The sequence below is a fragment of the Stegodyphus dumicola genome, chromosome 5 (assembly GCF_044657685.1).
Source record: "Stegodyphus dumicola isolate Sdum_Otavi_A_Nest chromosome 5, ASM4465768v1".
In the NCBI taxonomy this organism is placed as follows: domain Eukaryota; kingdom Metazoa; phylum Arthropoda; class Arachnida; order Araneae; family Eresidae; genus Stegodyphus; species Stegodyphus dumicola.
In genome coordinates this window covers 225,902,187-225,924,950 of record NC_140772.1, presented here as the reverse complement: position 1 = coordinate 225,924,950, position 22,764 = coordinate 225,902,187, and the positions used below count along the sequence as shown (strand labels likewise).

At 33.6% G+C, this 22,764-nt stretch overlaps 1 protein-coding gene across 1 annotated transcript in view; it reads left to right on the top strand.

Annotated features, from left to right (window-relative positions):
- Positions 1 to 22,764, top strand: part of LOC118185182 (coronin-6-like) — an 83,080-nt gene that overhangs the window by 15,419 nt on the left and 44,897 nt on the right. Inside the window, exons 2-3 of the mRNA XM_085817741.1 lie at positions 10,912 to 11,109; positions 15,390 to 15,642. Of these exons, the coding sequence (XP_085673867.1) occupies positions 10,912 to 11,109; positions 15,390 to 15,642 (451 nt within the window). The remainder of the gene's footprint in view (positions 1 to 10,911; positions 11,110 to 15,389; positions 15,643 to 22,764) is intronic.

Sequence of the window (22,764 nt, the reverse complement as noted above, 5' to 3'; positions counted from 1 at the left end):
TCTGGCAGCCATATCCTATAACCTCTAGTTTCCTTCGCATATCCTACCATGATTCCTTCTTTGCACCTCATTTCTAATTTATTCCTAATCTGTTTTGGCATGCCAACATAGGCTTTACAACCAAATACTTTAAAATAAACAACACTGGGTTTTCTATTTAGGAACATTTCATAAGGCGTTCGGTTGCTTTTATGACATACTCTGCTCCATGTATGTACGAAACAGCCAAGAGCTTCTGCCCACCATTCTTTTCCCATTTTACCATCATTAAGCATAGCTTTAACTGCGTCTAATGCCGTTCGGTTAAAAGGTTCACACACACCGTTCTCTTCTGGGGTGTACGCGTTCGTGCGTTCAACACTAATTCCATTTTCCGCTAAGTGCCCTTCGAATTGTCTGTTACAGAATTCCCCACCATTATCGGTGTGTATACTTATTAATTTTCTATTCGTCAGTCTTTCCAGCCTATGATAATTCTTAAAGTTGTAGAACGATTCGTTTTTATTTTTCATATAATACACTGTTACTAATCTACTATAGTCATCTACAATAGCAAGAAAATATTTACTCCCACCCTTAGATGGAACTGGTAGTGGGCCACAAACGTCTAAATAAACCAACTGCAATGGTTTATCCGATCTCTTCGGAACAGTTTTAAAAGTTATTCTACTAGTTTTAGCAATAATACACAGTTCACACTTCTCCATTGGTTTTTCAATTTCTGGTAACCCTTTCACGCTTTGATTCTTACTAGTTTTCTTAATATAATCAAAATTTACGTGGCTAAATCTCCGATGCCATAGCATTGCATCATCTACTTTATTTAACTTTCCAATTTCTGTACTGTAACCAGCTTCCTTTTTATCTGTTGCATATCTAAAATGGTTTTACTTGATAAAGTCCATCATATCATTTAGCATAGCATAATCTATCCCAATTATTAAAGTATATCCACATCTTCCCTTTTGAAATCACAAAATGAGCACCAGCCTTTTCTAACCTTGCTCCCGATAATAAATTTCTCCTTAGATTTGGATTATATAACACATTATCTAACTCAATACAATTTATTCGATTGCCTACTTTTACTGCAAATTTGACAGTACCCTTTCCTAGTACTTTACTTTCACAATTTCCTACAGCTAAAGACATACGTATATCATTTATTTCTTTGAAATTTGTCATTAAATTTCTATTATTACAGAAATGAGTTGTAGCTGCAGTATCTACGACCCAATTAAATTTATCTGCGTTACCTCCTTTATCTGTAGTTGTTACATAATTTTCTACTAACATTAATTCTTTATCTTTAAACTGTCCATTTGTATCGTCTATTTTAAACTTCTGATTTTTACTTACATTTTCTTTACATTGAGCAATTAAGTGCCCAAATTTATGACATCTGAAACAAGGTCCTATTCTCATATTCCCCATCTTTTCCTTAGATTTAGTTTTATTTTCAACTTTATCTTTACCTGCATTTAAACTAATAGTATTTAAACACGCTTACCTTGGTGTCTTCTAAATCGGCATTTACCTGGCGAAGTCGGCTTTCTTCCCTTACCAGCTCTTCAGCAATTCTTTCCAGCGTAAAATCTTCGTCCTTCCACCTATAGATCAATTGTACAATGCCAAAATATTCCGGGGGTAATCTCCTTATTGCCTGAAATCCTTTAAAAAGATCTGCCAAGTTGTGTCCAGCTTCAGCCAACTTCTTTGCAGTCATTCTTATCCTTGCGATGAATAATCCTATTTCTTCATTTGGCGTATATCTAATACTAAAAAATTCATCCAGTAACTGAATTATCCTTGCTCTTGTTTTGGGTTCGAATTGCTTCTGTAGAACTTCCCACGCTTCTTTACCACTTGAACATTGTTGTATCAGCGGCCTGAACTCAGCTTTAATTCCGTAATATAATGTAGTGAAGGCTCTGTTCTCTCTCAGTGTGAACTCCTGCTTTTAACGCCTTGTTGCACTATATCTAATTCTTCTTCTTTGTCCTCTATGAAGCTCCAACAATTTCTATCCAGTAACCGCATTTTCATGTCGACTTTCCATCGATCCCAGTTGTCATGGTTTAACAACTCAAAACCTTCAGGTAGTAATGACATCTTCAATTAAGTGTGAGCACAATGACTTGAACAAACTTCTAAGACAGGTCAGCTTCTTTTCGTGCATAAAGGCTCTCTTCACCTACATTCCTCCAATGCTGAGTTGAACTGGATGACTGATTAGCCGTTGGCGCTGGGCCCATAACCCTGTTGGCAGTGGTGATAAAGTCAAAGCATATTTTGCTTCCCTTAAATAAAGCTAAGACTAAACTAAATAAAATTCATGCTTTATTCCGTAAATAAAATAAAAGAGCTAACACTGTAGCCTTTACATTTAAAATCATTTGATTGAAAGCAAACTAGCATAATGCTAACTGATAATCACACAAGAGAACAAGAACCAGAACCTTCGCCGATACCGGCGTACATATATATTATACTCGGCCAACCCGCCGATCTTGACGTCATCGGCCAATCAGCGGCAACCACGTTAGCTTACCGCCGATTGTCCTCCGATCAAAATTTGCATGTGGAAAACTAAAGCCAACAGTTTTCGCATGCGTGTTTAATGTATAACGGACGGTATAAGCTAAAATTATCTAATTATCTATTTCAGTTAATGTTGATGATTGCGTTGTTCCTTAATCTTCGAATTGGATGTGGCTTATTATTTTTTGCAGACTGTAAGAGCAATTTTATAAAAGTAAACTTGAACTTTCGATTATGTCAACTAGAATTTCCGATGCTGGAGCTCCCAAAAGATCTACAAAAAGAAAGTATGTTTCGATGTCCGTCAAACAAAAAGTGGTATTGCTGCAAAAAATGGATAAAGACATGAAGAAAGTGACAGAGAGGTTAGTGAAAACGAAAAAATTTCGATTGACAAGTTAGTCGGTATTCTCGGCACAGCAATTACAGGACTTAAAACAGCGGAACTTTGTAACTGAACAAGAAGTTATGTCTGTTTATAGAATTCAAGAGAAAGCATTATCACATAAAACAAAGCAACTTACATTGAAAGAAATGTTTAATAAAGTAAACAAATAAATATTAAGCCTTTTTTTTTTTTTTTCTTTTAATTTTCATACCCTTTTAGATCATAATTTTTCTTTATTTCATAAATTACGGTTTCATATTTTTAATTTTAGATTTTCTGCATGCCATCTTACGAGATTTAAACTGATGATCTATAATCCGGAAAAATCGATAAACCGGAATCGCCGAAGTCCGGATTAACGACTTTTGACTGTATTGGGATAACCAAGCAATTTCAACAATGCTTCCCAATGCCTAATACAAGGATTCTCCTGAATTTGTGATAAGATATTCACTGCATATGTAATATCAGGCCTTGTCCTGTTAGCTACAAAAACTGATAATCCCAACAGATTTCTAAAGGGTAATGTACACATTTCTGCACTTGTAGATGAACAATCTAATTTTGTAAGAAAAGTGCCCTTAGCTATGGGAAGTGAAGTTATTGGTATCTGGAAATGTTTAAATTTTTCAAAAATTTCTTCGATATATTTTTGCTGATGTATAAAAACCCCATTCTCATTCTCTAAGAATTCAATTCCAAGTAATGTTTTAGTTTTGCCTAATACTTTAAGATGAAAAAACTTACTTAGCTGTGAAATTACTTTATCTATATTGATCTTTACTAAAAATCACAATATCATGTACATATAACAAGAGAATTACATTTGAACTCTTATAAACACAATTACACCATTGTATTTTCTTAAAATGTAGATTTTCTGAAGTAGTTTCAAATTTACAAAACCATTCACGGCCGCTTTGGTGTAGACGATAAATGGCCTTGTATAATAAACACACTATTTTCCTCTTCAATAAATCTCCCTGGTTGGGTCATATATATTTTCTCATTTAGTTTTGCATACAAATATGCGTTCTTTACATCTAACTGACAATTCGTCCATCCATATAAACATACCAGTATAGTGAAAAATATTCTTATAATTGAAAAATTAACTACAGGACTGTAAACGTCATCAAAATCTTCACCTCTTTTCTGCCTGAATCCCTGTGCTACTAAACGTGCTTTGTATCTAACCACTTCATTCTTTTCATTTCTTTTTAGCATATAGACCCATTTGTTTCCCTAGCATAGTTTTATTTTCTGGCTTTTCGGCTAATTCCCAAACCTTTATTTTTTTCATTGTGTCAATTTCTTCTTTCATTGCCTTATCCCATTATATACTTATTAATTTTCTATTCGTCAGTCTTTCCATTTGCCTATGATAATTCTTAAAGTTGTAGAACGATTCATTTTTATTTTTCATACAATACACTGTTACTAATCTACTATAGCGAGGAAATATTTACTCCCACCCTTAGATGGAACTGGGAGTGGGCTACAAACTTCTAAACAAACCAACTGCAATGGTTTATCCGATCTCTTCGGAACAGTTTTAAAAGTTATTCTACTAGTTTTAGCAATAATACACAGTTCACACTTCTCCATTGGTTTTTCAATTTCTGGTAACCCTTTCACGCTTTGATTCTTACTAGCATTCTTAATATAATCAAAATTTACATGGCAAAATTTCCGATGCCATAGCATAGCATCATCTACTTTATTTAACTTTCCAATTTATGTACTGTATCCAGCTTCCTTTTTATCTGTTGCATATCTAAATGGTTTTACTTGATAAAGTCCATCATATCATTTAGCATAGCATAATCTATCCCAATTATTAAAGTATATCCACATCTTCCCTTTTGAAATCACAAAATGATCACCTGCCTTTTCTAACCTTGCTTCCGATAGTAAATTTCTCCTTAGATTTAGATTATATAACACTTTATCTAGCTCAATCCAATTTATTCGATTGCCTACTTTTACTGCAAATTTGACGGTACCCTTTCCTAGTATTTTACTTTCACAATTTCCTGCAGCTAAAGACATACATATATCGTTTCTTTCTTCAAAATTTATCATTAAATTTCTATTATTACAGAAATGAGTTGTAGCTGCAGTATCTATGACCCAATAAAATTTATATGCGTTACCTCCTTTATCTGTAGTTGTTACATAATTTTCTACTAACATTAATTCTTTATCTTTAAACTGTCCATTTGTATCGTCTATTTTAAACTTCTGATTTTTACTTACGTTTTCTTTACATTGAGTGATTACATGTCTAAATTTATGACATCTGAAACAAGGTCTTATTCTTATATTCCCCATTTTTTTCTTACATTTAGTTTTATTTTCAACTCTACCTTTCCCTGCATTTGAACTAATAGTATTAAACATGCTTACCTTACTGTCTTCTAAATCGGCATTTACCTGATAAAGTTGGCTTTCTTCCCTTAATAGTTCTTCAGCAATTTTTCCCAGAGTAAAAACTTCATCCTTCCGCTTATAGATTAACTGTACAATGGAGTATTCTTGGGAAAAACTCCTTATTGCCGGAAATCCTTTAAAAAGATCTGCCAAGTTGTGTCCACCTTCAGCCAACTTCTTTGCAGTCATTCTTATCTTTGCGATGAATAACCCTATTTCTTCATTTGGTGTATATCTAATGGTAAAGAGTTCATCCAGTAACTGAATTATCCTTGCTCTTGTTTTGGGTTTGCATTGCTTCTGTAGAACTTCCCATGCTTCTTTACCACTTGAGCATTCTTGTATGAGCAGCCTGAACTCGGTTTTAATTCCATAATATAATGTAGTGAAGGCTTTATTCTCTCTTAATGTGAAGTTCTGCTTTTCACACCTTGTTGCACTTTTATCTAATTCTTCTTCTTTGTTCTCTATGAAGCTCCAAGAATTTCTATCCAGTAACAGCATTTTCATATCGACTTACCATTGATCCCTTTTGTCATGGTTTAACAGGTAGTAATGACATCTGCAGTTAAGTGTGAGCACAACAACATGAACAAACTTCGAAGACAGCCTCTTTTTGTGGATAACAGCTTTCTTTACCTACATTCCTTCAATGCTGAGTTGAACTGGGTAACAGCAGGGGTGATTTTGCTCCGGGGAAATCCCGGAATTCCGGGGATTTCCGGGGATCGTCGTTCAAAAGGAAGTAGGAATAATAATGAATTATTTATTTTGATCTGGGTAATTTTGTTTGCTTTGAAAGCAGAAAAAACAAGGTGAGTGTGTGTGGTGAAAACTTTTCCTTTCTTTCTCCAAAGGCAGTGATAATACGTGAAAAGGGGGAAAAAACTTCTTTTTTTTTTCTTTCCTTATTGCGAGTTATGACTCATTCCCCCGGTTCTCGGACATTCTTTTCTGGATCCTTTTCGGCAAGTAGGCGTGGCAGAAAAAAAAGGGAGAGACTTCGTTCGACCAGATGTGCGATCACGTGACTCTGGGTTCAAAGGTCTTATCTCTCCTGGCGTGGCGCCAATAAGTAGAGAAGGGGGATTTTTCGCCGTATTAGCTATTTGTCATTGATCGCTTCTCAACTTTTTTTTATCCGCTGTGTAAAATTTTCGTTTCATTTATTGATGCACGTGTAAATTTTTCGTTTCGTTTATTGAAATATTTTTTTCTTTATGTACGCAAGAGAATTTCACTATGAAATTTCTCGATATAAATAGTGATATCATACAATTAGAAGAAAGTGTCCAGAATGCATTTAGGTGGAATTGGATTGAACGGAGAGATGGTAATGGGGATACCATCGGCACTTGGTGCAAGAAAATAAATGTTGCTGGACAAGCATATTGTGTTATTGTGTTTTTTGTAACTCACTGCTGAAGTATGGTGGGGAAGGATTCAAGGCTTTCACAAATCATTCTAAAACTGTGACGCACATAAAATATTCAAAGTGCATTAGACATTCAATGACTTTAAGTAATTATGCTAATTCAAAAAATACTGATGACTTACTGGAGACTGATGCTCGGCCATTGGATATAGTGACAAGAAAAGCACGCCAAGAGGTATTAATAACTTCGTTTATCGCCGAGAATTCTCTTTCTTTCAATGTAGCTCCCAATTTAATTGAACTCTGCAAACAGTTGAGCCGTGATCAGACGGCACTAAACTCGTTGGAAATGTCCAGGACTACTGCATGTTATAAGATGAAATATGGGCTCGCAAAAACTATAAGGAAAATATCATTAAAACTTTAAAGGAGACTCCATTTTCTCTAAATTTGGATGAAAGTACTAGCAATGCTCAAGAAAGTATACTGGCAATATTGGTGCAGTTTTATGACAACAATCAAAATGAAGTTGTAGTTTATCATTTTGCATCTCTAAAGATAGAATCTTGCAATTCAGAAGCTGTTTTTAAAGCAGTTGTTAATACTATTGAAGATAATAATATTCCATGGGCAAACTTAATTAGTGTATTAATGGACTCGTAACACCATGCGTGGGAAAAAAAAGGGTGTTGAAACCAGACTACGATCAAACAAAGCACCCCACTTATTAGATATTGATGTTGACACATGTCACACAGCTAATAACTGTGCAAAAAAAAATTTGCTTCATGTTTTGATAGATACTTAGAAGATTTGTTTGATGACATCTATTTTGATATGAAAAGCTGCAGTAAAAGAGAAAATTTTTTCAAAATCTGTGAATCTCTTGCCATTAAAAAAACTTAAGCCCTTGAAGAGACCAGACCATAGGTGGGTGTACATTTTATGTGTTTTAGAAAGAATCAAAGATCTGTGGGATGCTCTTATTGCATTTTATTTTCACTACTTGGATAAAACTGATAAAGGGGATTATATTTCTTATGTTGAAACTGTATACAATAAAAGAAATATTTCTGCAGCTCAGAAAAAAAATTGTTGAAGGGGTGTATTCTTGCTTGCGTTCCCAACAACTCACAAAGGATGCTTTAGCTCGGAAAAAAAGAATACTAAATGGGTTATTTGTTATGCAAAACAAAACTTTATTGCATATGGCATTATATTCAGCAGTATTACCAGAGTTCAACACATATATTAAATTATTTGAAACAAAAAAAAACCAATGTTTCATTTAATACATTCCAGTATTTATAAATTGATGGCAAAATTTTTCTCTTTTTTTATGAAGCCAGAAAATATAGAGTGCACATCTTATTATGATTTATTAGAGGTTGATGTCACAAATCCAGAATTTCATCTACCTAGCAAAGTAATATTTACTGGTGCAGAAGCTTCCACTCTCCTGAAGAAATTATCAAAAAATCATCCAATAGCAAAAGAATTCCAAATTTCTCTGATGGAAGCTTATACTAATACAGCACAGCATATGAAACAGAAATTACCCCTTAAAAATTCATATCTAATTAGTTTTACAGCATTAGATCCAGAGCTAAGAGGTAAAACCAGTACAATATTAGCTTTTGAAAAATTATCTTTTATGTCCCATATTTTTAGTGATAATGAAAAGTCAAAAGTAGAAGCTGAAATAAGGTTATACCAGAGTGATATTGATATCACCAAAGAAATGCTCTACACATCTGATGAAAGTGGAAATCAAGTCAAGTGTACAATTGATAAATATTGGTCTAAAGTTTTTAATTTAAAAGATGATTTCACAAATGATTAAGTATCCTACATTGGCTAAATTAGTCAAAGCCTGCCTTAGCTGCTTCCATGGCCCATTAGTGGAAAGTGCATTCAACTTAATGGATACACTTGTCACTGACTATAGAACCTCTCTTAAGATTGATTCCCTACATGCAGTGCAGACTATTAAATATGATTTAATGGCTTCTAAAGAAACCTCATGGGAAAAATATGGCTCAAAAAATCCAATGACTGATCCAATTCACAAAGATCTCTTACTGAATATGAACAGAAGCTGGAAAACATTCAAGAGGACTTAAAAACATGTATTTCAGATGAGTCACCTATAAAAGTCTCTGAAAAACCTTCTACATTAGCAGAAAAGCAAACTGCTTCTACCTCTGCATGTGCAGTTCTCGAGGAAATTTCTTCAACTGTAAATGAGGAAAATAAAAGTCAACCTTCCTGCAATTATGAAGTTCACCACAAAAGAAAGACAAGCCCACAAACATCAGAAAATAAAAAAAAGCAGCAGAAATTAGATAATTTTTTTAAAGAATTAATTCAGGTAATTTAAAATATTTACATAAAATGTAGTAGTTTATATGTTTGAAAATTTATGGTTATTAATTTTTCAAAAAAAGTAATTCATTGATTGAACTTTTATAATTAGGTCATTCAATACTTCATAATTGAATTTTTCATTTCTCTCCCCCCCCTTCTCGAAACTCCAAAATGGCGGTAGTAAGTCCATAAAAGTTTCAGGGAATTTTTGGGGTTCCACAAATACCCCTGTAACAGGCTAGCTGTTGGCGCTGGGCCCAATAACCCTATTGGCAGTGGGGATCTCGGCAAAGCATATTTTTACTTCCCTTAAATAAAGCTAAGACTAATCTAAATAAAATTCATGCTTTATTCCATAAATTAAAATAAAATAAGCTAAGACTGTAGCCTTTACATTTACAACCATTTGAGGGAAAGAAAACTAGCATAATGCTAACTCAAAACAAACATTCGCCGATATCGGCGTACATATATACATACTCGGCCAACCCGCCGATCTTGACATCATCGGCCAATCAGCAGCAACCACATGAGCTTGCCACCGATTGACCTCCGATCGAAATTTGCATAAGTCAACACTAGTCACTGACAGTTTATTTATCCCAGAAGTAGAAGTTGTTTAGATATTGATCTAGCCAGTACGGTGGGATTGCCAATCCCTGTCGACACCAGGAGTGGTCATCCAAACATAGTTAGCCTAGGCGAATCTAGTTACCAGCGTAACCACAAGGAGGCCTATATCGGATTAGGTCAGCGAGAGGCTAGAATTTTCCAAAAATTTCCAGCAAAAGTGTCTGCTTATTTTAATGACTGGCTGGTGCCTTTTTGACATGGTGCTTATTGTCAGCGCAGGTCTGGGTATGAAAATACATCTGCTTTAAGATGATGTTAAAAATTTTATAAATTATAATTCAAATTTTTTTTGAAAAATTTATAAAATTTATTTTAAAATACAAATTTTAAAAATAAATCGTAAAAAAGAGTAAATTTTATTTGGAATGAACCTTAATTTCAAAATGTGAAAGGAAGAATCAACCATGTTTAATAAAAAAAAGAGAGAGATTAGTAAATATATACCAAACTCAATTGTCATTGAGGAGCTAAAATTTTGAGTTAATTTTTTAAAAACTACTCATGCGATTTTTTACGAAACTTAACAGTTTAGGATAATTTGGGTCATAGAATCGAAATATGGAAAAAATTAGCATGTCATTTCAGAAAAGTCCGATTTTGTGTCAAAATACCTGTAATTAGAACAATACAATATATAAATCTAATACATATTCTAAGTCGCACTTTTGAGATGTGAAAAATAGAAGTTGAATTTCATCAGTCGGCCCAATAAAACGAGAGATATAGAACTGTCTTTTTTTTTTTTTTTTTCGTAGTGTTCTTATCTATGTCTCAGTGTTCATAGGAATACTTAGATAGTAAATTCAGGTATTAGCGTTTCTTTAAAAAATATCTGAAAAGGCTGCTTGATCTTTAATTTAGGCTTAATATTGATACTGTAATGTGTAAACCAAAATCAAGCATATTGAGCCATTGAAGCTAAAATGACAATGAAATGTTGCTTAAATGAAATTAATGATCGTCAAGTAAAAAAATAATGCTATTTCATCTTCTGTACTAAGCACTGACCAGAGGCCAACTGATAATGCCACAAATCACTAATAGTTCGTTTTGCTTATAGTAATTATTGTAATGCTTTGGTAATTTTATTCATTTTCATCATGATTTATGAGATGTTTAGTATGCCATACCGAAGTGTAGAAATTGCTTATTTATGTCATGTAATATTTTTCAGATGTCATTTCGAATAGTACGAAATAGCCGTTTTCGACATGTATTTGCTCAACCATCCAAGAGAGACAATTGCTATGACAATATAAAAATTACTAAGAGTTCATGGGATTCTAATTTTTGTGCTGTAAATCCAAAATTCTTAGCCATAGTTATTGAAGCTGCTGGAGGAGGTGCCTTCTTGGTTATTCCTTTACAGAAGGTAAGTAACATTTTCTGTTCATTAAAAAGTTACCTCCAAGTTTACAGTATTCTAAGTTTCTATTTGTGGGTATTTTATGTTCATATGTTGCTTTTTCATTCTTTTAACCCGGGAGGATGCGCACTGTATTATGTAACACGAAAACGTGCATGGGGTGTCAACACACCCCAAGCAATTAAATGACGTACAAATTAAACATATTATTACAATTCAATAAAAGAATGCATTCTGTATTAATTGTAACATTTATTATGTAAAGCAGCTTAAAATAATGTTAATTTTAAAATTAAAAACAAATAAATCGTTCTTCAGATGTCTAGAAATCATTGATTTCTATGAGAAATTTTTGTTTTTATTTGTAAATGCAGTTATAATCCAAATTATGCAGAATTATTACATGAACAAAGAGTTATATAATTAATATTCAAATCGGTTAGGCCGAAGATCCAGCTATCCTAAAAGAGTCCTAAAAAAGCAAGAAACTCTTCTTTCTCTACAGGTTTTGAGTTTCTTTCTCTTTTAAAATTTCCCGAAATATTTTTTACATAAATATTAGAGCAGTTCATAACCATTTGAATCATTGTATCATCAAATATTAGGTTCCATGCATCAGTATGTGAAGCCACATCTTTAGATATATGCGTATTGCCAGGCAATTTTTTTATGATATTTATGGGATGCCATGCGTCTTTGAATTTGAAAGGGTTCTTTCTGCCATTCTGTTGTTTTATCCTTTCCTATAAACAGAGTTGCCAACTTTCCCGATTTAGGCGGGAGACTCCCGATTTTCAACCGCTCTCCCGCCAACCCGATTTACAATATATTTCTCCCGATATTTTCTTATTATTAAAATTTCTCACGATTTTTATGGAACTTGGCTTAATACTTTGTTATATGAACAAAAAAAAAAGTGATTTTGGACATCTGAAAAGCAATTGAATTTTTTCTAGATTATATCTAAAACAAAACCTTGCGAATTAGATAACTTCTGTTTTGTGAGTGAGAGCATATACGTATCCAGAAACGTCATTCTCCAGTTCTCCAATGGGCATCGTGCTCCACTGCGTGTCATCTGGCATATATTAGCCAATGAGGACAAAGCAAGCTGTTATTTGGATGTTCTTTAGTTAATTCGGTCATTTTGTCCTGAGTTGTGTGAGTACACGTGCCTTCGGGAAATATTTTTAGAAATTATCATCTTTTGTTATGTCTGCGAGAAAGGTGAAATACTCGTGTACATTTCAAAAATCGTACACAGTTGACTTTCATTCCATTATTTCCTCAAGGAAAAATAAATTTGCGATGTGTACCGCCTGTCGTTGCGATTTTTTGATTTCGCATGGTGGAAGGGCGGATGTTCTCAAACATGTGTGTACACAAAAACACAAGGACAACATAACTTGTTTTGAAAAAAAATGAAAAATTAAATTTTTCTTCGGAAACAAATGACCAAAAAGTTTAATGCAGAATGTCTGTTCTCTGCCTTTTTACTGGAGCGCAACCTGCCAATTTACCACAGCTGAAAGAGGGGCAGCTTCTTTACCAATAAATGTGAATGAACACATTGTTGATATTTATTATTATCTTGAAAGGAGTTCTAAAAGGAAGGAAAAATTGAAACAGTTCTAACAGCTGCATAACAGCAGTTTACAATTAGAAAACTTGGATGAAGTTGTAAAATGCTACGACTGGCACCCAGTGGAGTTTAATTGGAAAACTGAAAGATGCTGATGGAATTTTAAAATATAGTGAACTGTCTAGAATTATGTTGCCCATCTTGACAGTTTCCCATAGTAATGCAGAGTGCGAGAGGATTTTCATGGTTGCGAAACCGAGGAGTAAATTTAGATCTAATATGATGACACATGTGATGTTCATGTGATTTCTAATGTGATAACACATAAGAAAAACTTGTATTAGCAAAAGCAGGCCTATGTGGCAATTGCTATGAACAAAATTATGAAGTTTCTTATTAAAGAAAGCAAAATCTGCCACTGTTTATAACATTTGTACGAAAACTGGTTAAAGTGTTTTTTTGTTTTCTGAAACGATGCAAGTAATAAAAATGTTTTTTATGTGTAAGGTATCTTTGTATTGCTTGCATTTAAGAATTAGTAACTATTTAAAGTTAATTCATCATTAAAAACTATATTTTCGTCATTAAAAAAGTCTTTTTAACATTGTGAAAAATTTCCCGATTTCTTTAAAAAAATCTCCTGATTTTTGAGTGTCATAGGTTGGCAAGTATGTATAAAATAGTCAGTTTGATCACAAAGATTGTCTTCTGAAGAGTCGCACTCTTCTTCTGATTCAGACTCATGATCACTAAATATATCTTCATTATCTGAATCTTCTAATTCTTCTATAGAATCTTCATCCGACGAAACTTCCTCTAATTTTTTTATTTAAATTTTTTTCTTTTTTTCAAAATTAATTTTTGAAGTCTTTCCACTTCTTGATCATCTGTCAAATGAGGAAAAGACTGAACAGAGTGACTTGCAAACACCATGGCTCACACTGAAAAATAGCAACACGAAAGCGCGTCGAGCATGTGTCAGCGCATGTGGGGTGTCGAAATACTCCAAACCATTATTTAAACCACGATAAATGCTCAGAATTTGCCTTTTCCTTTTCTCGTCTAGAACATGACCTTGGAGGCAGTTACTGATGGCTCTAACCATTTCGGATTATAGGGGGAGATTGCCAGCGAATTTTTTTTTAGCGACCCCACGCACATCTTCCCGGGTTAAAGCATGTAAGATTTCCCATTAATATCAAATTTAACTTGTGTTTATACGCATGCAAGATTGGTGCTAGGCTTTACACTGGTCAGTGCTATCTCTGTAGTTGCTAATTTCTTTTGACCAGTCCCTCTCTAAATTCTAAGAATATTTCCAACTGATGCAGTTGCATTGATTGCACTGGCTCTGGCATTCGTGCTTAACTATAAACAGTAGATAAACCTGAAAATCATTTTCAGGCAGTATTAGTTTTCATATGTGTATATATATTATTATTATTATTTACATTTTTTTGACATTTTCATGTTGGGTTTAAAGTTATTTGCATGTTAACTGTAAAATGAGATCTTACTTTTTCTGTATTTTTGTTTTAAAATTTAATAGGATTTAATAAACGGGTATTTTAATAAATGAAATTGCATTTTGAGCCTAGGGAGTTAAACAGTGATAATTATTATCACTGTTTAAATACTAAGTTACCATATAGCTAATTATCATATATATAAACTGCATAATAGCAATGTCTATCAGAGTAGTTTCAGTTTAGCCTGTATCTTCCGTATTGGTCACTGTAGTGCCTAAAAACAAACAGGTAACATCATATCACTAGCTTAACCCAAAGGAAACTTTTCCTGCAGTACTAACTGTGTCCCAAAACCAAATACTGTTTGTCAAACAATCAAAGCATTAATGCAAGTAATGCAGTTAAACATTTTGCGTCATGTAATAAAGGAAGTGAAGAGTTTCAATGAAATTTCTGCCTAGATGATTTGTTGTGGGTACTTTTCCTGCCACCCTTTTTAGTGCCGCCTAACCGGTATAGCTGACTACCATGCCGAAGGACTCGGGTTCAAATCCCAGATAAGTGTCTATGTCTATGCGGCATGTAGGCACTCTAGATATGCGGCGAGCCGAAAGCCCTCTCAAGAGGTTGGTGGTAAGGAAAGAGGGGTGGGAGACCATCGAACCCGATCCCCCGGGGTGCTCTCCATTAAAATTGGGGACAGAACTGAACTAAATCACACTGTCACCTGCAAGGTGCTAAAGGCTGTTGTCGACAGCAGGCATAAACTTGCAGTTCTTGCCGCAAGGAATTTCGTGGGGGGGGGGGTGGAGCTATAGGTCAAGCAAATGAGCATTAGCAACAACAACAACCCTTTTTGATGCCAGTGAAAGAGAAGCCAAACTCATGTCAAGACCCAAAGTCAGCATTTAGCACCATCTCTGGACTATGTATATATGTGTCTGCTTTTGTAAACAAAAATGATTAAACATCCATATATTTTATTACAATAGTAGCTACAGAATGTGTGGCTGGTGCATAACAGAAATATACCTAATAGTTAATTTAATCATTACACATGATTAATTGGGAATTTGGAAAGATTATCCAAATCCCTTTATATAGTTATCAATTGCATTAATGTTTTTATTTTAATGACTTGTGCTATATTTCTTATCAGTAAATTGTGCCTTTTTTCATACTTTTTCATCATGTCTGTGTTACTATTTTGTAATTTTTTATTTTTTTATTTATAGACTGGACGTATAGATGTGAATTATCCTCTAGTCACTGGTCACAAAGGAGCAGTCTTAGATATAGCATGGTGTCCATTTAATGACAATGTCATAGCAAGTGCCAGTGAGGATGGAATTGTGCGTGTGTGGTGCATACCTGAAGGGGGATTGAGTCGAACATTAACTGAGCCTGCAGTTGAATTGTGTGGTCATCAAAGAAGAGCAAGCATTGTATTATGGCACCCATCTGCAAATAATATTCTTCTCAGTGCAGGTATATTTTAATATACAAATAATGTTATTATTTATTCTAATAATACTGTAAAACTCAGTGTATTCAAATGCATTAGTTATAGCTCCAAGCAAAAGTATCCGATAAATCTGCAGGCAAGTTAAAACTAAGTACTTACTCTCTGATCCAACTCATGCTGAAATTATTGTTTCTATATGTAGCCTATCCTAGTCTGTTATGTATTTTACTGCCATTTATTATGGGGTATATATTGTGTTGTTGTTTATTAATGAACTGCTCTTTTTATAATACTGAATAGAAATGAAAAAAGTAGAAAATTGTGATAAAACCTGTCTTGTATGATATGCCTAATATGCTAGCCCACCAGTAGCTGAGTGGTAAAGTCATTGAATACTGGTAGTTCTGTTCGAGGTTCAAATCCCGCGAACAGGCTCTCTGCATGGGCATTTTTATGATTTTCCCCATGTGTAATATATATACAAACCAGTTTCCCTTAGAAAGTCTTCCATGAAGGCAACCCTTCCCTTAGTCAGACAGCCCTCATGTGCATTTGCCATAATGAACTAAATCAAGCCAAACCTAATATGTCATGTAAATTCAATTTTTTTATATAGTTAAAAGAAATTTGATAAGTTATTATATTTTAAATATAATACCAGAAGTTATGATAACAAGATTGTTTGCTGCTAGCATTGAGTATTAGTTACTCTTGAATTTCTATTTGCTTTTGAAAAGACAACATTCAGTTAGTGATCAAGTTCAGTTATAAAAAACTACTGAAGTAATTCTTAATGCAATTCTTCATTGTGAAAAGGTGAAGACTTCTTAAACGGTGTGCATATTGTGCAGAAAGTTTGCTCTTTACTGAAATGTGTAATGTATGATATTAGAAAGATCTTTTATTAATAATAATACAGTCGAATACTGAAAATCCACCAACTCCTGAAATCCGCATTGCCTCTCAAAATATAAGCATTCAGTTTATAGGGTCCGGAAACCGCAACAATGAGTATGAAATATCGAAGAAAAAATACTTACCGAATAATGACATTATAATTACCGAATAATAATGAGTCATAACGGAAATACCAAATTATTGACTTGGAAAAGTTTAAAAAATAAGATAAAAAATTTTTTCCCTCTAATCTGCATAGAGGTAAAAAAGCAGACGATTCACTCAATTCTTCGTTCGTTGCATTTTCTGAGATTTGTTGTAATTTCACGAGATTGTTTAGTGCTGCCTTTTTTTTATCCGTATATTTTGTGGATAAATTAAGAATATTTTTAATTTCAGCCCTTTTTAATACAATGACAGATAAGAAACGCACTCATGATTTTACTGCTTGCAACGTTGAAAAACGTAAACGCGTTGCATTAACGGTAACACAAAAAGTGCAAATTCTGCAAAAGATGGAGGCAGGTGCTACTCCTCGATTTTTAGCAGAATGGGTATGGAATTGCAACACGATTTTGTATGATATACAGAAAAATAAAGAACAGCTGTTGAAATTTTACAGCAACAGTGATTCTAACACCGGAATACGAAACCGGAAATCTTTGCATGAGGTGAAATCGGCAAACCTCGATGCTGTGTGCATATAATGCAATGAATAATATTATCAATTTATACATGAAATAGTAATTTAATGCATATAATAAATTATTGCAATAATGTATATAATAATTTAATTAAATGTATTTAATAGGTCTTATTTATTTTGCACTTTTAGTCCGAATATTATGCTTTATCTTTTCTGTCCTGAAATCCTCAAAATCCTAAAATCCACATAACCTCTGGTCCCAAGCTTTGTGGATTTTTGGACTTTTACTGTACTAATGCAAATGTTTATAGAAAAAGAGTTATCATTTACAAATAGTATGAATTACATTTATTAAAGATATAGTAGTATGTAGCTTGCTTTTAAATTGGTGAGTTATATAAATTTAATTTGAAACCATTTAATTTTAATTTGAAAGGTAAATTTTAAGTGTTCTGCCATAATGAATTACAGTAACACTGAGAATCGACAATTTGGTAGCATGTTGATGGTCAGTTAATTAAACATCTTATGTCACAAAGAATATCTGTACTTGATAGTCTGTATGCCATTTGATGCTTGAATTATGCTGCCATGAATGATTCATTTCTTGCCTATACACACAATTTTAAGTGATAAATTTTTAAATTATATGTTATATACAATATAAATAGAATTAGTCTGAAACTGATAAGAATACTTCTTTAATAGGATAATTCTTAATTAGTTTTTGTTACATCAATAAAGAGAACAGATGTATTTCTCCATAAACAACATGTGGATTGTAGCTAAAAGTCTTTAATTGTTATTTTAATTGTAGCAGAATATGCAGAAACAATTTAATTAGAAGTATGGACAGTTGTAGTATTTAACCCTTTGTTGCATACAAATAATCTAGAGAAGTTAAATGAAAATTATTGTATTTTTTCTATTTAAAATAACCTTAGTAATAATTTTTTTAAAAAAATTTAATTTTTTTAATTATTACTAAGGTTACTTAAGATGCGTGATTTATGGAGTAAGATAATTTTAACTCAAACTTAGCATTTTATAGAAAATTCAGTAAACTTTGTATAACATTTCATGCAGTTAAAAAAAAAAAAAAAAAAAAAAAGTATGTCTTCTCGAAGTTAAAAAGAAATAAATAAAAATAAGAGAGCTTGTGTGAAATAATAAATTTTTCTTGGTATGAACAAACTTTATATCTAAATGGATATGAAAATAATATAGTACATGGTGTAAGCTAATATCAAAACATTAAGTACATTTTTTAGTTTCTGATAGCTTTTTAAATTGTTAAAACTGCAGTAATTGAATGATGGATGGATGTGGCAATAGTTGTCCTGCATTGGAGTATGACTGAATCATAGTAATCTTACTTCAATGTGGACAAATTAAACATGGGTATTTGCATAATACAGTCAAAAGTCCTTAATTTGGACACTCGTAATCCGGACCTCAAAGCTACAAACTTTCTGCGCATGCGTCACGCTGACCTTTACGGCTGCGAATTTGCATGTGCAAAATACGTTTACGAATGCGCGTTTAATGTATAATGGACGGTATAAGCTAAGCTCTAATTATCTATTTCAGTTAATGTTGCAGATTGCGTTGTTCCTTAATCTTCGAATTGGATCCGGCTTATTATTTTTTGCAGACTGTTAGAGCAATTTTATAAAAGTAAGCTTGAACTTTCGATTATGTCAAATAGAATTTCCGATTTATATTTACTAATATGTAACGGATCTACAAAGCGAAAGAATGTTTCGGAGTCCATTAAACAAAAAGTGGAATTGCTGCAAAAAATGAATAAAGGCATATCCTTTGTTTATCTAAACTTTAACGTTTGTTTATCTTTAACACATGCGCACAATTAATTGGAAGTTGATCTGTCAGCACTATCCTTATCTTCAGGGCAGATGTTTTTATTTTATTTGGCTTATAATTCCTTACTAAATGTAGTATTTCCTCTCGATGTACTCTGTCTTTGATATGATTTAAATCAAATGCCTCCTCATTATAATTCGCTTCCGATAGCGAAGAAAGTGACAGAGGTTATTGAAAACGAAAAAATTTCGATTGACAAATTAGTCGGTATTCTCGACACAGCAATTATAGGACTTGAACAGCGGAACTTTGTAACTGAACAAGAAATTATGTCTGTTTATAGAATTAAAGAGAATGTATTATCACATAAAAAACGAAGCAACTTAAACAACTTACATTGAAAGAAATGTTTAGTAAAGTAAACAAATAAATATTAAGCCTTTTTTTTTTTTTTTTTTTTCTTTTTTTCTTTTTTTTTTTTTTTTTTGTAAATTTTGATACACTTTAGATCATAATTGTTCTTTATTTCGTAAATTATGGTTTCATATTTTTAATTTTATAATTTCTGCACTGCCATTTTACCAGATTTAAACTGATGATCTATAATCCGGAAAAATCGATAATCCGGAATCGCCGAAGTCCCAACGAGTCTGGATTAACGACTTTTGACTGCATAGTAGTGCTTGATCATGAGCATATAGTAAGAGCCAAGAAGAATTGAAATTCTAATCTGAAATGGCATATTCTTTCAAGTGCTTTTTTTTTTTTTTTTTTTTAAATAGATAGCAGTATAAGCTTATAATGAGAACACATCAGTTTTATACAAATATCAGGGACAGATATATAAATAGTGAGCATCAACAGAAGTTGTAAGAACAGAGACCTTCACGGTTTGAGAAGGATGATAATCATCCGAAGAAAGGGTTTGGTTTATTTAATTACGGCAAAGCACACTAGGGCTATCTGCCTAAGGGGAGGGATGCCTTCATGGAGGACTTTCTAAGGAAACTGGCTCGTCTACACGTTGCACATGGGGAAAACCACGAGAATGCCCATGCAGCCAGCCTGTTGCGGGATTCGAACCTCAGACCGAACTACCAGTGTTCAGCGACTTTACCGCTCGGCCGCTGGTGGGCCCCCGAAGGAAGGGAATATTGTAATAAATTGCATTGCTACTATCACTCGTTGCACTCTACATTGAACACAGCATTCTACTATATTTAGCAGTCGTCAGCCAATACAATTATTCTTTGTGATAGCATTGCACCAACCTGTGTCAGAAAATGCCATAACTGGATGACTGATGTTTGGCCTGGTAAATTTCTGTTTTGAGCAGAACAGATGGTTTTTGAATGTCAAAGAGTTCACTTGAGCTGTAAATCGATGTCAGTAGTATACAAACTGAGTACTGCTGACATGAGTTTGAAGCATATTATGTAGGAATATGTGAGGACGAGTTAATGTAACAGTTTTCCTTCACATGTGTAATAGGTGCAAATCTTATTGCAGATCACTTGCTGTTCTTCATGAACATTATTTTCGCTGTAAGATGATGCATTCCCTTATCACAAAAAAAATGAACGGGCTCTCATCCTCTTGTCATGGTTATATGATACAGAACTGTTTTAATGAAAACTGCTGATTTTCACATATCTCCATGAACTTTTGCACTTGTCAAATTTGATACGTATTGAGCACTTACAGGTTTGTATTTAGATCTCATTAAATAATTTGCCATTATATCCAACAACAAATCTGCATTATGGACAGTTGTAGAACATATTTAAACTCTACTTAAAATAACCTTAGTAATAATTTTAAAAAATTAATTTTATTCATATTTCGTTTTAAATAATTGATACAGTTTGTTCACTACAGTGGACAGCATGCATATACTATGTACATGCATACAAATCTCTTTCCAACGATTTACGGTCTTTGCATTTGAAATCATTTCCTGCCTTGTTTGCAGTGACCATTACCATCTTCTAAATGGTAAATCTATAACTGACATGCACATACAGATCCCCAAAATACCTTCATTTCGTCAATTGCAATTGAATTCATTTTGCTATGAATTTGTAACTTGTGCCTGTAGGATTCAAATGTCAAATGTTCTAGAAATTCCTTGCCAAACATAAACATTTCCAGTGGTGTTTTGGCTTGATAAAGCGGTACATTTGAGTTTCAATTCATTCTTTTCGCTAGATCTTTATCTACCCACTCCACAATTTTCTCAAACTGATATTTAAAATAAAATGTCCAAAATTACTAATTATGAATAAAAAATGGCAGTATAAGAAAATGTAAGCAATATTATATAATGTTTACTATGCGAAATTGTGCTAACTTGGAAACAGAAGTAGCAGCCATTTTTCAAATTTCAATGCTTTACTTAGTGATGCTATATAGCCATCTATGATCAACAGTTGAAAATTCTAATAATGTAGAATGAATAAACATAGGAATGGAATCTGTTAAGGCATTCACAGAAGAATAAACAAATATAAAATTTTGTTCACTAGAATAGACATGATGCACAGCATCCCTTTGATATTTTTAATTGTGTTGAAGGAAATATTCCAGCTGATGCTTAAATTATGATATGAAAAATTCTGCAGGTAAGTAGGATATAAAATCTGTGATTGGATGGTGAAATGTTTTTGATAAAATATTGTTAAGAAATGCCCAGCTGCTGTAAGGTAGCTTCCCCTGACGGCGGTTTCAGTATTGCCAGAAAGTTGCAAGGAAAAACTGGGTTGCCAGATTTAGCACAAAATCGTCCATTTGGCGACAAATTGGCGAAACGCCGTAGACGGGACAAGAACATTCTAAAACGAATTTGTTGTGGTTTATCTTATTTGAAAAAGTCTAAAAAAATATCATACCAATTTAACCCCAGAACAGCCAAGAGATGGCAGCACATGATTACAGACCACAAAATTCTATCCCAAGATTCTCAAGGAAAGAGTCAGTCGTGGAACGCGCGCGGTTGTGCACGTGTGTAGTTTGGAGGTGAAGATGAAATAAAAATTGTTAAGTTTGAAATTTTGAATCTAATTTGATCTTCCTAAATAATTATCATAGATTCTTAACAATGGTGACCTGGCCTTGCAGCAACCAAGCGTTATTGTTTTAAACTAATATTTGCACGGAAAAAAAAAAAATTTCTCTTTTTTTTACATATTACTTGGGACTTAGCCACGTGACTGAAAATGACTGAAGGAACAGCAATAATCGGAGCAGTAAAGATACCTGTGTACAACTTTGCCGATCCTGCACTATGGTTCACTATGTGCGAAGCAACATTTGAATTGGGAACACCGAAAGCGATATCGGAGTCTCGCACGAACTATAATTACATTGTTTCGCACCTGACCGCCGAAGCCGCATCAATTGTGAGAGATGTGATCAAAGCCCCCAACTCCACGGATCCTTACAATCACATTAAAACTGAGCTAATCAAGCGGTGCGGAAAATCGACGCATCAAGAAATAAAAAAACTCCTCGGCGGCGAACAGTTGGGAGATCGCCGGCCAAGTGAACTCTTACGCATAATGCGACGACGCGCTGAGTTATACAGCGTTTCCGATGAACTAATGCTCGAACTGTTTTTACAGCATCTCCCGAGTTTCGTACAGTCGATACTCGCAGCAATCACGCCTTTAACTTGGATAAAGCTGCGGAAGTTGCGGATCGTGTCATCGATGTATCACCATCTCCTGTAGCGGTAAGTGCCACAAATATTTGTTATGCTAATACCTCAGATTCCATTGAA